This window comes from Octopus bimaculoides, chromosome 18 (assembly GCF_046866305.1).
Source record: "Octopus bimaculoides isolate indiv1 chromosome 18, ASM4686630v1, whole genome shotgun sequence".
In the NCBI taxonomy this organism is placed as follows: domain Eukaryota; kingdom Metazoa; phylum Mollusca; class Cephalopoda; order Octopoda; family Octopodidae; genus Octopus; species Octopus bimaculoides.
In genome coordinates, this window is record NC_142945.1 from 35,860,514 (window position 1) to 35,877,340 (window position 16,827).

Here is a 16,827-nt window from a genome sequence, read left to right on the forward strand (position 1 = left end):
AAACCAGTTGCACCGTTCTGCCTAACTTCAGTATCAGATTTCTGGTAATTTTTAATTCAGTATGTAGTAATTAGAGAAAATGTTCTTCATATTCTGCATTGAGGACAAGACACTTCAACTGAGGTATTTCCCTCAAAGATATTGGCTAAAACTGAGAAATGCAGGTACAGAAATTGAAACTTTTGATATAGACTATACTCTACTGCATCACATTGCTAACCACTTCACTTGACTAATATTTGTTTCACAAAATAGTTCACTACAAAAACTGGAATTATTGTCTATTATGTAGGCAAGCTGGCAGAATCATTATCAAGCTGGGTGAAATGCTTAGCAGTATATTGTCCCCCTTTATGTTCTGAGTTTAAATTCCACCTACACTGACTTTGCCTTTCATCCTTTTGGGGTTGTTAGATAGGTACCAGTTATGTACTGAGGTTGGTGTAACTGACTTTACTACTCCTGAATAAAAGTATAAAAGAAATTTGCACCCCTCTGCAAAGCCATGTCAAGCCAATGTGGCAGAGTTGGCTCATCAAACTAGTATGATCTCTAGCTCAAATTCACAGCCTCCACATGAGACTTTGGTTGGTGGAGAGAGCATACTGGGGCCTTCGTCCAATCAATCTAATATATTCTAGTATAAAACAAGCTACTCTGCCTACCTTTGTATTCCTTACATTGTAGGCAAGTTCCATACACACCCTCCAATCTAGTTCAAGCAATTTCTACAAATATCTGAATTTACAGACCTATCCAATCATATGCTAGCATATAACATTTAATCAAGTAAACAAGGCATAATTTTAAAAAATGATTGTAAGTAAAATCTGGGTAGTTTACTTCAGTCGTTTTCTCAATTTTTGATGCCTACCCATCATGTACAAATATACTGATTCACTTATTACTTACCTAGAAAGATCTTATGATTCACTAAAGAAGCCTAATAAGACAGGAACATGTTTGGAGCTGTCACCCATACTTACAAAACCGAGATAAAAATATTTGTCATTCAGTTTATGTTTTATTTTATGTTCTGTATAAGTATTAATTAATTAGATTATTTTTCTCTTGCTACATTCAAGTATGATGACACTAAAACTTCACTGTTATTTTTCAGCTAGATGGTATCTCTAGTAACTTCCCCTGGTCATAAACATCAACCTATTTGTTCAGAAGTATGGGTGTGAGTGGATTGTATGTTTTGTCTGTGTGTGTGTGTATTTTATAGTGTGACCATATTTTAGTGGTCAGTCTGCCTGATTACATGTGTCAGGTTCTTTGCAATCTTAGAGCTTGACTGTTTTCCTGTCCATCTAACCACCCAGCCAGTATTAGGTCTGCCTATTCTACCTACTAATCTACAGATCTGTTTTCATGTAGCATTTTTTTCTCTTGTTCACCTACCAGCCACTATGTTTTTTATTCTGGAAGTTGGGGTAATCTATCCTGTACTTTCACCAAATTTACCTGACAATATTGTTGCATGTTTCACTGAGATTTTGCTTTCTCTGCCAGCTCATTCATTTGGACTCTATTTACTCTCTTTCTAGGAAAAGTGGAAAACATTGTCTTACCCTTCGTACCACACTGCCTATGACACATTTTATTATTACGCTAAATTCGTAGACCCCAGCTTCAATTATACACTTGCTATCTCACAGTTGTGGTCAATACTAGCCTGGTAAGTGAACCTTCTTATTGATCAGTTTGGGCCAAGTGACTTGCTTTTACTTCATATGTAAAACCAAAAACAGTTTTTAAAAAGAAATACGCTGACATGTTTGTGTAATTATGAAAGCTGCTCTGCAACATCACAATTTCTGGTTTCATTTCATTGCACAGCAGGTACGGAAAATGCCTTCAACTACATCCTTAGGTTGAGCAATATGTTGTAAGTAGAATTTGATAAAGAGAAACTATGAAGAAGCCCTTTCCACCCATATCTCTCTCTCTCTCTCTCTCTCTTTCTATATATATATATATATATATATATACATATACGAGGGGGTGCTGAAAAGTTCTTGGCTTTCAATAAAAGAAAATACAGGAGGATCAGTTAATTATGACTTTATTCAACACATCCTCCTCACAGATTCACACACTTATTGCAGCGGTCATTTAATTTTTCTAAGCCCTGTAAAAGAACTTGGAAGGTTGGGTCTCCAGCCAAGCCTTTCGCAATACTCTTAATGCCAGGAACTTTTCCAGACTCCATTTTACATACATACATACATACATACATGCATGCATGCATACATACATACATACATACATACATACACACACACATACATACATACATACATACACACACACATACATACATACATACATACATACATACATGCATGCATACCTATATGTGTGTGTGATATATGTATGTATGTATGTCCACTGAACCATAGATTCTACTACATAAGGTGCACAAGAGATCATGCTGGATATCACACTGGTAGACAGGGACACCTCCATGTCTACCAGTGTGGTTACTTTTGAGTAACAAACTCAATCACATTTGGTCACATGAAAGAGACATGACAATGTTGGTCCCAGCTGGAGAGTTGACCTGTAATTGGTGTGGAATAACTTGTTTAAGTCCTTCTCAGCTTTTGGAGCCCTCTGAGATGGCATCAGCGAAAGGGGAGACCAAATATGAGGAGTTTCTTTGAGTGAAATGGATTTAGGAAATGGTCTTACTTGGTCACACGTCAACGTCCATCATGTATATTTGTAAGACGTTTTATTTATGTTGTTACATTTTATGACACATAGAGCAGCAGTTTGACAGAGATTGATAAAATCCACAGTGGATTTGATGTGGTCTTTTACAACTCTTAAAGGTGGTGCTTCAGTAAAGCTTATACTCCAGTGACTGAAACCAGGAGAAAAGTAATGGGGTTAGATTGTCTCAAAGAGAAAAGGCATATTTCTTCATGCCAGGGAGGAGCGAAGGGATCTTGACTTCATATGACATTTTCCTCTTCAACAAACATTTCTCCTTGTTTCAATTTTTTTTCCAGTACAAAAATTTTTTTTTAGTTTTTACTTAAGATTTTCTCTGCAAAAACTATTGTTAACCATTAATTTATGAATTTTTATAATAACCAATATTCTATATGTAGATATGGTGACAGAACTGATGTCTCATAAACTGATAGTTATAATCTAGTGTTTCGCTACTTATTTCCTCCCAGGCCCCACTATAACTTTCCAGAAAAATGTATGCCCCGCCGTGGCTGGAAAAACAACTTCATTTTTTTTGTTTGATTTTTGATACAAAAGAACCTACCAGTAATTTTTTTATTAAGTACTGAGTACAAAAGAGTACATTATTGATCAAGGAAAAAAAAGTGAATCACTCTAATGAGAACCTTGTGCCTGGTGACTACGGCAGATTTCCTTGATTTGATGGGGACAATTTTGTTGGCTCCAGCCATAAATCACCCCATTTTGTAATTTCAAGTCTGCTTCTTTTGGCTCGAACCAAATCATCAACAGCTCTAAAGCCACACTCAACGAAATAAGACTTGGGGGAACGAATGAAAAACTCCTTTGCTGAAATGTCAGTGTTAGGGTATTTCCTTTCAACTTCATCACGTAATCACAGTTTCGTGCCTTTCATTTTGATCAACGTATTCACTGTTTCATCATGTTACACTATTTTCTTGGAACTGCATTGAAAGTTCAGGGATATCTATCAGCAGTGATTGAGTCAACCAACAGGCTGTGAAAAAAAGATTTTCACAATTTCATTAAACGTAAAAAAAAAAAAAAGAAAAGAAATTTTTTTCCCCCGCGTCCCACCTCAATTTTCCTAGGAGTCAAGTTGGAAATTATTTCCAAAATCAATCGTAAATGATAAAAAAAAAACTTTGATTTTAAGGGAAGCAACTCTGTATAAAAATTGTTTGGTTATCTCCCTTGGAGAAAATTTTAAATTTAGCATTATACCATCGAGAATCTCTCAGAGCAGAATTCCTTCCCCTAAATAAATGATTTTGGAAATTTTCATTTATCAACTCTAGATAATAATTCTTGCACAAGTTCAGTAATTTTAGTGGGACAATAACCAATATAGAAGAGGTTGATTATAACCCTGTCCTTGACTTTATTTCATCAATCCTGAGTAGACGAAAGGAAAAGTTGACAAAGGTTTGAAATCAAAATGTAAAGCATTTTCTCTGACGAACTAATGATTCTGCCGAATTGCTGCCATTTTAAAGTCTGTTTTCTATGCTGGCATGGATTGGACGATTCAGGGGACTGCACCAAGCTCTACTCTCAACTTTAGTGTGGTTTCTACAGCTGGATGCCTTTCCTAAGCCAACCACTTAACAGAATGTACTGGGTACTTTGTACATGACGCTAGCAGCAGTGAGGGTACCAAGTAACTTGCAAGACAGAGAAGGGATAGTGTTGAGGGACAGAAATAGATGTCTAGAGGGAAAATATGGTTACCAACAAAGGTAATAGCTCTCTAAACTTTGCCCAGCTAGTTCTTATTCTAGCAGCTATGCTTTGCTGAGAGCCACCAAATGCTGCCCATTACTTCCTGACCAAAGGAAGGCATATGATCTTCACATTACATGGAACTTTTAGCTGAGAAAAAAATATACACAGTAGATCATATCAGGGTCCCTGGGGAGGGTATGTAACCTTACTTGCTTAGAAAGCCCTCAGTGTTTACACTCTACACCCATGAACTTTCAAAACAGTATTTTTTAACATACTTTTCTCCGTTTTTGTTTCGAGCTATATATATATATATATATATATATACACACACACACACATGCACACAATGTTTAATCAAATGTACAAAAATCACATACTCTGAGAGAATTCAAAGGTGTAGCATAATCCAAGGGTAGGGTAATCGAATGTAAAGAAATCTAAGAATTAGGTATTCCAAATCATCATCAGAAGGATGTAGAAGATTTCAGCCATGTAACCACACTTATGCTATTCTCCGATTATTCTTTTCTTTCTTCCTGGACCTTTATTCATTCCTCTTTCTGTTGAAGAGCCATGCTCAGAACATCAGACCCCACTGTTTTTCTCATCTTCACTGAGTTTCAACCTAATACATTCACTGTGTCTATCTTTTTGACTTTTGTTGGTTTTGTTTTTGATTTGCCTGTAGATATATATATAAGTTCAAAAAAAGACAAAAAACAATAACAAAAAACAACAATGTGAGGACGTGATACGGATAGTGTTACTAGACGCTCGGGAAAGGAAAGAGGTGCATGTATATATATGTATGTATGTATGTGTGTGTGTGTATATATATATATGTGTGTGTGTATATATATGTGTGTGTATATATATATATGTGTGTGTGTGTGTATGTATATATATATATATACATATACATATAGCAGAGTAAAATATAAATATAAAATTGCAATGGATTGCTAAATCTTGTACCTCTCCATTGTATAAGGTATACTCGCTACGAACTGTTATTATTCTACATAAATCAGTCTCTGAAATGTTTTGCAAATATTTTATAAACCCATTTCCAAAGATATCTTTATCTTAATTTATTCTTTAATTAGCATTTGATATACATATCTTGACTTATCCTTATTTTTTATCTCTGTTATACCTTTTATATCATTTGCAATCAAATATTTTATTTTGTAAAATCTTTATGAAAAAATTTTATTATAAAGATTTACATTCTTTTCACCTAACTTGGAGCTGTGCATACTATACTGAACTGGCTTGGTGCCTCACTTTAACTACCTAATTCAATTGAATCTTATATATATATATATATATATATATATATATATATATATATATATATATATATATATACATATATAAATATTTATGATGTACTATTCCATGATCAGCAAGAAAAATACTCAACGTTTTCTATATGCTTCCTTCTCAACCTTTAGCATTTCTTCTCTCATTTAATTTTTAGTTCATTATAACATGTGATTTGTGCTTGATAAATATGCTTGAGGTATTTCTCAACATATGAAACTATTAGTAGCACATAAAAACATGTATTGTGTCCATTAGATAGTGTGTGTGTGTGTGTTCGTGTTAGCAGATAGATTGATCACTGTTGCTGATAAAATGTTTTTACTATTTTGCAGTTACCTGGCTGAAGACAAAATTTTAGAATTTGATCTCCGGCGATATTCCAACATCATTGCAGTGTCTGTGTATGACTTATGTAAAAAGCATGATCACATTTTCTCAAACCGTTCAGTCAATATTGGTTAGTTACTTCTTTATTTTCATTTTCCAATTTCTTTTATCTCAAGGTCTGAAGGAAAGGACAGTATGCTCTTGGCTTTCTCAGGCCTTTCACAATTTATACAAGTGATACCATTTTTTGATTGATATAAGGTTGCTTTTGAACCATTTAAGGACAATACATGTGGAAAAGAGATGAACAAAGAGGGAGTTTCAAAGGGCTGATATTCTAGAAAGGAAGGACTGGGTGTAGTGATTAGTGGGTCTTGGTATTGTTGAGTACAACAAACGTGATGAGTGGAAGAGAGGCAAATGAATTGAGAACACCTGACTGTGATATGAACCCAGCCAGCTCTGTCAAACAAAGGATGTGATAGAAGCAGTAGAAAAGGCAAACAGAGGAGACAATGCACCTGTGGGTCAGAGGATGAGATGTGTCTGTGACTTTATGCCAGTTAGTCAGGTAGTCTTTTGTTGATGCAGTCCAGGATGTCTGTTTGTGTAGCAACAGTGTCTTCTCAGGTGGGAGAGCAATAATCCATTATTGACCATACCTGTGCTTTGTCCAACTATCAAGTACTCTGTTTCTATCTGTACTCTTCTTGACCTTATGATCAACTTCAACCAAATAAATTGCACCTTAACTGTTGGAAATTTGAGCCATAATCTCTCCATAAAAAGAAGAAAATTGTCAAACTCCTCACTGTACAACTTGGTATCTTGGGTGCCTTTAACAGAATCCACTCTGTTGCAAGTATATGGATCAAGTTTCCAGGTTAAAGAAGGATACCTTCCTCCCTACCTTCCATCTGTCTTGCAGGGAAAGTCAAAGCTGCCTCTTCTACTGACTAAAAGAGTGGGGGGAAATATTAATATATAATATTATTTTATAGCAATGTCTGTACGTATATGACACAAACATATACATATGTCTCTTTGAATACTCCATAGAAATAGGTCATAGCTTCTGTTGCCTAGACAACCTAATGGACTATGGAGAAGGCTGCTCTAAAAGTTTAGCAGTCAAGAAAAGAACAAAGTGGGATAAGTTCAGGGCACGATTACCTCTACTGTGAACAGTGGAGCACATTTCATTTATCAAATCTACAATAAATGAAAAGTCAACATAGATTTTGTTTGTTATTTCATGACAAAAATGACTTTCTTATAATGTAATTATTTTGCCTTCAACACATGGTCTCAGAACAATGAATACACACACACACACACACGCATACATACACACACACACACACACACACACACATGCATACATACATATATGCATATATATAAAATGTAATCGTATTTTATCTTTTCAGAGTCATTACATGATGCCTCAAAGAAATTTGTACAAGCAACAGAAAAATTTCATGATGTCTATAAAACTAAAATTGATGCAAACAAGTAAGTTTCCAACCTTTGGTTGTTCCCACTGTTATTACAACAAGACTTCAGATGTATGCATTTGCTTTGATTATTGATACCTTCAAGTGATTGCTGAACATTTTTTTAAATAAGACCATCTAAATATATATATATATATATATATATATATATATATATATATATATATATATATATATATATATATATATATATATATATATATATGAAGGGCATCCAGATGTGGAAACACTGCCAAATCAGATTGGAGCCTGGTGTAGCCATCTGGTTTTACCAGTCCTCAGTCAAATCGTCCAACCCATGCTAGCATGGAAAGCGGACGTTAAACAACGACGATATATGACAGGTTCCTTTCAGTTTCCGTCTACTGAATCCACTCATAAGGCTTTGGTTGGTCCAGGGCTATAATAGAAAACACTTGCCCAAGGTGCCATGCTGGGGACTGAACCTGGAACCATGTGGTTAGGAAGCAAACTTCTTATCACACAGCCACATATGCAGACATGTATCACTAGGTATATGTATGTACTTGTGTGTACATATGTATGTATGTATGTCTCATTATTTCCAAGTGTACATCATTTACCCCTATGATTGACTTCTACCCTTCTAACCCATATTACTCACCCCTTTAACACTTCTCCCTTTTGTCATTCATTTGTGTCACTCAATTGCTTCTATTCCTTTCATCCATGTAAAAATCTGTCTTGCTTCTTGCATCCATGCCCCATGTCATTCATCCCTCAGTCACAATCGCTCCTAATATTAATAAGGATAAATGGTAAAGACCCCCTTCAGTTATGAATGACCATGGGATTACAACTAAAAAGTTGCCCTCCGAGGCTCAAGTCTGGGCAAGGTTGTTAATGAAAGACCAGCAGTTGCCCATGCAGACCAGCCACCCCTCTCCACATCTCTGATGTTATCTGATGGTAAGGAAAAAGGCCAATACATCTTGGCACCAGTGATGTTGCAACTCATTTCTACAGCTGAGTGAACTGGAGCAATGTGAAAATAAAGTGTCTTGCTCAAGAACACAACACACAGCTTGGTCCGGGAATCAAACTCACTACCTCATGATTGTGAACTCATGATTGTTATGAGAAAGGCAGCAAACTGGCAGAATCATTAGCATGGATTTCTTCCCACTCTTTATTTTTCAAGGTCAACTTTACCTTTCATCCTTTTGGGGTCAATAAAATAAAATACCAGTCAAGTACAGGGGTTGATGTAATTGATTATCTCCTCTCCTAAAATTGCTGGCATTGTGCCTAATTTGGAACTTATTTGTTATGAGAAAAGAAAGAGATGCAAAAATGATGATATTCTGCTGTGAATAGGAGATGAATATTTCTCTTTTTATAATATTTCACATTTTCTCTTTGCAGCCCATTACAAGTACGAATACTGAATGACAAAATGATACAACTGGAGAGAACTTTTATTGATCCTGAAGGAATAATTGGCAAAAGACAATACAAGTGAGTCAGGCTTGTTTTAGAAGTATATATATATATTACCGATATCCAAACTACAGTGGAGAAGGCTAGCCACTGGATTTGGTTAAAAAGAGACGATGAGCGATGGCTAGAGAAATATTGAGCTTTGTTTAATAATCAGTTGATCTAGCAAGCGGGGATTCATATCAGTGAGGGGGGCCGGTGCGCATTGATGCTGTCGAGAGGTAGGCCCCGAAATGGCGCGCATTCTCTCCTGATGACCCCATACACTTGCTGGCTTCCGGTATGCGGAATTCTTGACTGGTAGCACTTGCATGTGCAAGTTGTTTGCAAGACACATATATATATATATATATATATATATATATATATATAATCATAAATATACAGGGATTAGCATGAGTTGCTTCTCCAACATACTGAAAATTTAGAAATAGCAGTCAAAGAACTACTGATTCCAAACTACAAATTTTTTTCTCTAACGGATGGCGATATTTATGGCACACACAGAACAAAAAACAGAAGAGAAAAGCAAAAACAAACCTGCCTTTAGTTAATTGAGCAACTCATGCTAATCCCTGTATATTTATGATTATAAATGGTTTTACCGATAAAGGTTTTTTCATACTGAACTACTTGGCAAAATTGTTAATTATTAATTTTATTACTAATTGACGATTCCCTGCCCAATATCTGTATATCTATATATATATATAAATAAACATATTTATCTTCTTCCATATATATTTAAGAGACTTAATAAATCAAAATTTCTTTACACATCTTCAGGAATAAATATAACATCAGAAAAACTACATTCGGTTTAAAAACACAAACCGTTCATGGCGAAAGAATTTCACAATTACAAAAACCGAACAAAATTTTTTAAGTTTTAGCAAAAAGAACGCTATTACCTACATACAGGCATCCGCGTGTGCACCCGTACATGCACGCACACACGTTCATGCGCGCACACACGTGCACACTCACATGCATATGTATGCATACACAAACAAGCAAAATTCACAAGTCATAAACACATACACACACACACACATACATCCATATATATATATATATATAAATATAAAAATATATTAAAAAAGCCTGATTTTAAAATATATTATAAAATTATATATACATATACACAAAAAAAAAACTATATACATTTTTCGTGTCGTAACTCCTTTATTATTATTAATATAACCAAAAGGATCGATTCTAGAAGAGTCTACATACCTTCACTGTTGTTTTTTTTCTTCTATTTTGGTGATGATTTTTTGAGTTAGCTTACCATAGGCGCAGGAGTGGCTGTGTGGTAAGTAGCTTGCTTACCAACAACATGGTTCTGGGTTCATCCCCACTGCGTGGCACCTTGGGCAAGTGTCTTCTACTATAGCCTCTGGCCGACCAAAGCCTTGTGAGTGGATTTGGTAGACGGAAACTGAAAGAAGCCCGTCGTATATATGTATATATATATATATGTATGTGCGTATGTATGTTTGTGTGTCTGTGTTTGTCCCCCCACCATCGCTTGACAACCGATGCTGGTGTGTTTAGGTACCCGTAACGTAGCGGTTTGGCAAAAGAGACCGATAGAATAAGTACTAGGCTTACAAAGAATAAGTCCTGGGGTCGATTTGCTCGACTAAAGGCGGTGCTCCAGCATGGCCACAGTCAAATGACAGAAACAAGTAAAAGAGTAAAAGAGTAATTATTTTTGTTGGTAGTTAATTTATAATATATTGATATATATATATATATATAAAACTTTTTCTTCTTTGTTTTTTGTTGGTTTTTTTTTGTAATATTTCTTTCTATTTACATTTTTCCATCATTATTTTAGTCCGTTGCCATCCACTATGGCTGACTGAAATATATTCGTTGGACCCCTTTACATTCTAAGTTCAAAAGTTCAAATCTTGCCAAGATTGGCTTTGTACTTCATTCTTCCAATATCAATAAAATCAAATATCATTCAAATATTGGGGTTTATTTAATTACACATACACTCCTCCACAAAATTTCAGATCTTGTGTATAGTAGAATGAATTGGCTGAATGAGGGATAAAGTACCTTGTAGTCTTATATTTACTCCCAATTACATACTGTGTTCAAATATTGCTGTGGTCAACTTTGACTTTTGTCTTTTTCTGACCAATAAAATACCAGTTATTCTATTGAAATGTCCTTTCTTGCAAAATATATGGCCAAGTGCTTATGCTAGAAGTTGTGGTCTCTAAAGCAGAAGTGGTGTTAACCAACACCTGCAGAATGAGATATATACAGCAATATGTTTGGGCAATGGAGGGCTCTTTTAAAGGCAGGTTGAATAATCACAGATCCTCTTTAAGAATCCAAAAGAGGGGTAATGTCGTAACTTCAACCAGTTATATATGGTGATTGAAAAAGAGGAAACGATGCTATACAAAATCAACTGAAAATTACTGGAACTTTCTGGGCCATGTCTAAATGAAAGGAGACGAAACATTCTTGGCCATAGCTACAGGCTGTGTGTGTTACTACAGATTGGATAGAATCTTGTAGATCCAAGCAGAAATACTCTCCCCTCATTTGTATCTCCCTATGTTATATTCCTCAAATCAATGCCTACTTTGCATTTTGGTTTTATCTTATGAGAATGATTAAATAAGTATCGAACCAATATAAATTTAAGTAACTTGAACCATCCACTCTAATATTAATGTTATTGTTACTAACATCTTCCCTCTTTTTTTTCTAATTGCAGACATGTCATTTTTGCACCTATGGAACACGATGCTTACTCGGATGCTTCTTTCCCTGGAATCAAGGAGTGTATTTGGAAAATAGAAAATGAAAATGCTGATGTTTGGGAAGAGCTGAAGCAGCAGATCTCAGTTGCTACGTACACAATTCTGACAGCCGCTGAGTCACTTGATGAAATTGGATTAGGGTTTAACAGAGCAAACCATACCGAGTGATCTGGTGATCCGTCAAGCCTATTACATCAGTGATCAGAATCCAGAGCTTGTTAACTGAGTGATCCATCAATCAAATATTGATGATGTGGATCACATTCCATGCATTTTTTAAGTGATCCATCAACGCTAAATCATCATGATTCATGGACTTTACAAAATATTATTTTAGACTATTTTTTAAATCCAATCTTTTATTATTATTATTATTATTATTATTATCATTATTATTATTATTATTATTATTATTACTTTCAATTTTTTATTATTATCTTTTCATTTTTTTCTTCAAATGATCGTTTTACTGAGAGTTGAACGAGATATTTGGAAAAAGAGAAAAGAAAAATGATGAGGTGTTATTTAATCCAAAAGAAAACATCGAAACTACACTGGTATATTGGTTAGCTATATAACATATTTTCTCACAAGTTTTTAATACCCTAAGGGATCAGTTTTGATCCTACAGATCAATTTCCCCTTCAGTTTGCTACCACAACATAACAGTATAGATACCAATTTACTGTCATTAGCTTCCATTCCTTGGTGCTAATTCCTTGGCATTTCCCTACACTCCAAATTTATACAGCTTCAGGTTTTTTTCTGTTATTTCTGGGATATTTCTGGGATTATATTCAATGTTTTAGTAAATTATAAACTCTTCTTTTGTTCATTTTCTATATTTGTTTGTTTTTCTCAGGAAGGGGGAAAAAACATCTCTACTTGTACTTGAGTACATTTTTTTTTAACCTTTTCCAAGTCCAGAGGACTTTTTAACTTTTGAAACTGTCACTAAATGTAGACTGAGACATCTTAAAACAGAACTTAAATAGCTGCTCAGATATAAATAGGTTAATATGTATCATCTGAGTTTGTCTCATTAACTATGTGTTTTGTTATGGAGGATATAAATACAGTAAGTCTTGTGTGTACAAGTGACAAGTATCATCTTACAACAGGACTTGCACATATAGGTAATAAGTGCAATGCAATACACCTAAATGCATCAGTACAAGTAATATCTCTAATACAGCAGACCTCACCACACTTGTACAGGTCATATCTGCAATATAGACCTCATCAGAGCTGTGCAAGTGTTGTTATCAAATACATCAAGCTTCATCATATCTATGACTATCACATCTGCACTTGTTTATATCTGTAATGAAACAGGCCACATCACACCTGTACAGATGATATCTAATGTTGCAGGCCTTATAACACTGTACAGGTTATATCTGTAACACAGCAGGTCCTTTCAGTCCAGTACAGATGACATCTGTAATAAAACAGGCCTTACCACACCTGTGCAGATGATATCTGTAATGTTGCAGGCCTTATAAAGGTTATATCTCTAGTGCAGCAGGTTCATTCAATCCAGTACGGATAATATATGGAATATGATAGGCCTTATCATACCTGCAATAGATCAGGCCTCATCATAGCTGTACAAGGAATGATGGCCCCAGGTCCCCACTCTGTGCAGCTGATGATTGTGTTATGGCAGGCTTATTTATATATGAGATGATTATTAAATACTAGCTCAGCTCATTACAGGAGATTCCAGCAGCCATGGTTAGTTAAAGAGCTGATATGTAGGGAGTTGAAAGGATTAATTAATTTTTATTTCAGTTAGTTATCACCTAACCAAATAATAATTTAGATACTTTGAATGTTCACCTGTTGTAATTATCTCTTATTTACAATACATACATATATACACATACACACACCTATATATATTCAGTACACACTACATGTTGCTATACTTCTGAAATTATTGCTAGCTCACATCATTTGACTTCAGTCATCAATATTTTAAAATGATGCAACCATGGAATATTGTTAGTGAGTCAAATATGTCCCTGATGTAAGATCTGTGTGCTGCCCTGCAACATATGATGAGCTTCTGACTATGGGGGAGTTAGCTTCCCATGATTAATAGTAGTATTAATTTATTTAGAAGGTGACAAGCTGATAGGGTCATTAGTAAGCTGGGCAAAATGCTTAGCAGCCTTTCGTCCATCTTTACATTCTGAGTTCAAATTCTGCCAAGGTCGACTTTGCCTTTCAGGGTCGATAAATTAAATGCAGTGAAACACTGGGATTGATATAACTGACTAGTCCTCTCTCCAAAAATTTCAGGTCTTGTGCCTATAGTAGAAAGGATTAATTTATTTAGTGTCAACATAATTTATTTAGTGTTAACATAATCTAGATAAAATACCTTTTAGTTGGTTTTTGTTAGTTTTGCCTTCTTTTTAAAATTCATACAGACTAGAATTTTAAAACTAATCCTGCTTTTACTTCATTGTTAATTCAAGTACACAAACAGTTTAGCTAGAATTTAAATCTGTGATTGATTGAATGACTGAAAAAATGACTATGAGGTTAAAGACGTGCTAGAGTAACTTGAAATATGGAGATATGGCTAAACAACTAAATACAAAGTAATAAATAACCAAAAGTGATGCCAATGCAATAGCATCATATAACTCATTCATACAATTGAAATGTTTGACTGTTATTGAAAAATCGAAGAGAGGCTACATTAACTATCAACCATCACATATCCAGCAAACTACAGTTATTATGTTCAAAGTTTTGGTTAGTTCCACATGAGAAATGCTAAATCATAAAATAGTCTGGGAAATCTTTACCATCAATATGCTTATAGCAATAAAATGGAGGGCTGCAATGTGGAAAAAAAAAATAACTATGATTTTAGAACAACCTTAGAAATATATGAAAGTCACTTGTGAAGTTTTTCATTGCCAATTGCTTAAGCTGGCTTCAAATGCTACAATTTTTTTTTTAAATCTCACAGCTGGTCTGAGAAAATTTTACAAACACACTGCTAGCAGTCATAAAAACAGAAAGATTTTCTATGACAACAGACAACTCAACTTCTGAAAAGCATTAAAACTATATGATGGTTGCCATAGAAAAATTTGCTACTATCACACATTTAAGATTCCAGAGCTGTTTAATGCAACTAAAAACTAAGAGAAATTTCCCAAACAATATATCAAAAATAATATGTCTGTGGAGCAGAAGATTTGGTTGGCTTATTTTTATTTATATGAATATACACTCAAGCATGTGCACACACACACACATATATATATGTATATATATATATATATATATATATATATATATATATATACACACACACATACATATGTATATTTATATATATATACACACATACATATTTAAATATAGATATATATTTTCCTATGTTCATTTATATATATAGGCATACTGTATATACATACTTATATAGATATATATAGCTATATATTAATATATATTTACCTATGTACGTATATATATATATATATATATACATGCACATATTGAAAGGTAGATCTAGCGAGATTGTAGAGATGCTACAATGGAGACGTGTTGATGTGTGTTGCGTACAAGAGGTAAGACAGAGAGGAGCTTCAGCCAGAGTGTTCACAGGCAAAGCACATGGGTATAAACTCTTCTGGGAGGGTAATAGTGATGGGCATACTTCTTGCAGAGAAATGGGTGGATAAGGTCATAGAGATAGTGAGGATGTGTGATACAGCACTTAAACTTAGGCTAGTCTTGCAGAATGGTATAGCTACAATTATCTCTGCCTCTACCCCACAAGTGGGCCCACCAAATGAACAGAAGTTTCACTTTTATGATATTCTTCTGCAGGCTACCTCAAAGATGAGTGACAGTGATCTCATCTTTGTGGCTGGAGATTTTAATTGGCATGTCAGACAGCAATCTGGTATCTTCCATGGTGTACATGGGGGTCATGAAGAGGGAACTAGGCTCCTGGAGTTCTGCGATGCAAATAACCTATTGATCTGCAACACCAACTTCAGGAAGCCTGCTAGCCACTTGATAGCCTATCAATCAGGTGACTCTGCTAGCCAGATTGATTTCATTCTCACTAGACAGCAGGATGCATGGTTGCTCTTAAATACAAAGACCCTCCTTGGTGAAGAATGCACCCACCCCTCAACATAGACTAGTTATTAGTGACTTTAGACTCGAGGCCAGAAGGATGCCAAAAAGCAGACCAGTCTGGAAAAGAAGGACTTGGAAGCTTAGGAACCCTTCACATGGTCAGAGATTTAGGGATATCCTTACTGAGGAATTTGATGATAGGGAGGAGGAGCTACAGTCCTGTGACATAGAAGGCAGCTGGGAATTCCTGCGAGACAGCTTACTGTGTGCCACAGACCAAATCTATGGCTGGTGCAAAGTCCCTTCCAGACCCAGGATAACATGGCAGTGGAACAATACTGTAGACAGGGCCATTAGAGCAAAAAAATAGGCTTGGAATGCCTGGAAGAGTGGGGATAGCAGGAGAATGTATCTGATGGCCAAATGGGATGCTAAGAGGCAGGTATATATAGCCAAGGGAGTTGCAGAAAAGAAGTTTGCCAATGTTCAGCGACATAAGGACCAAAGAACTGAAGTATTTCATATTGCAAGACAGTGTGTGAGAGAAAACCGTGATGTCATAGGAGAGAAATGTATCCACATGGATTATGGTGCCCTTGCGTTTAATGACTGCAAAGAAAAAGGTTTGGAGAAGCCATTATGAAGTGACTGCTGAATGTGGAGAATGAATGGGAGGAGGAGAGTCTGCCAAATGTTGACCCAGTTGAGGGACCAGCTATCCAAATCAAAAGCACCCAGGTAGATAAAGCAATTAAAGATATGAAAACAGGGAAAGCACCTGTCCCATCAGGAATCACTGTTGAGATGCTTAAAATATCAGGCAGTGT

The 16,827-nt window shown here is 35.3% G+C and overlaps 1 protein-coding gene across 9 annotated transcripts in view; it reads left to right on the forward strand.

The window, feature by feature from the left end:
- LOC106867954 (N-acetylated-alpha-linked acidic dipeptidase 2) overlaps nucleotides 1-12,307 on the forward strand; it is a 670,339-nt gene extending 658,032 nt beyond the window's left edge. For 5 of the 9 annotated variants that reach the window (XM_089365978.1, XM_089365976.1, XM_089365974.1 and 2 more), the window contains 5 exons: nucleotides 1,554-1,684; nucleotides 6,120-6,244; nucleotides 7,545-7,629; nucleotides 9,018-9,110; nucleotides 11,839-12,282. In XM_089365978.1, the coding sequence (XP_089222104.1) occupies nucleotides 1,554-1,684; nucleotides 6,120-6,244; nucleotides 7,545-7,629; nucleotides 9,018-9,110; nucleotides 11,839-12,052 (648 nt within the window). In that variant the 3' untranslated portion in view covers nucleotides 12,053-12,282. Of the gene's footprint in view, nucleotides 1-1,553; nucleotides 1,685-6,119; nucleotides 6,245-7,544; nucleotides 7,630-9,017; nucleotides 9,111-11,838 lie in introns of all 9 variants that reach the window. The other 4 variants (XM_089365973.1, XM_089365975.1, XM_089365980.1 and 1 more) reach the window with 1 other exon arrangement.
- Nucleotides 12,308-16,827: the final 4,520 nt, after the last annotated feature.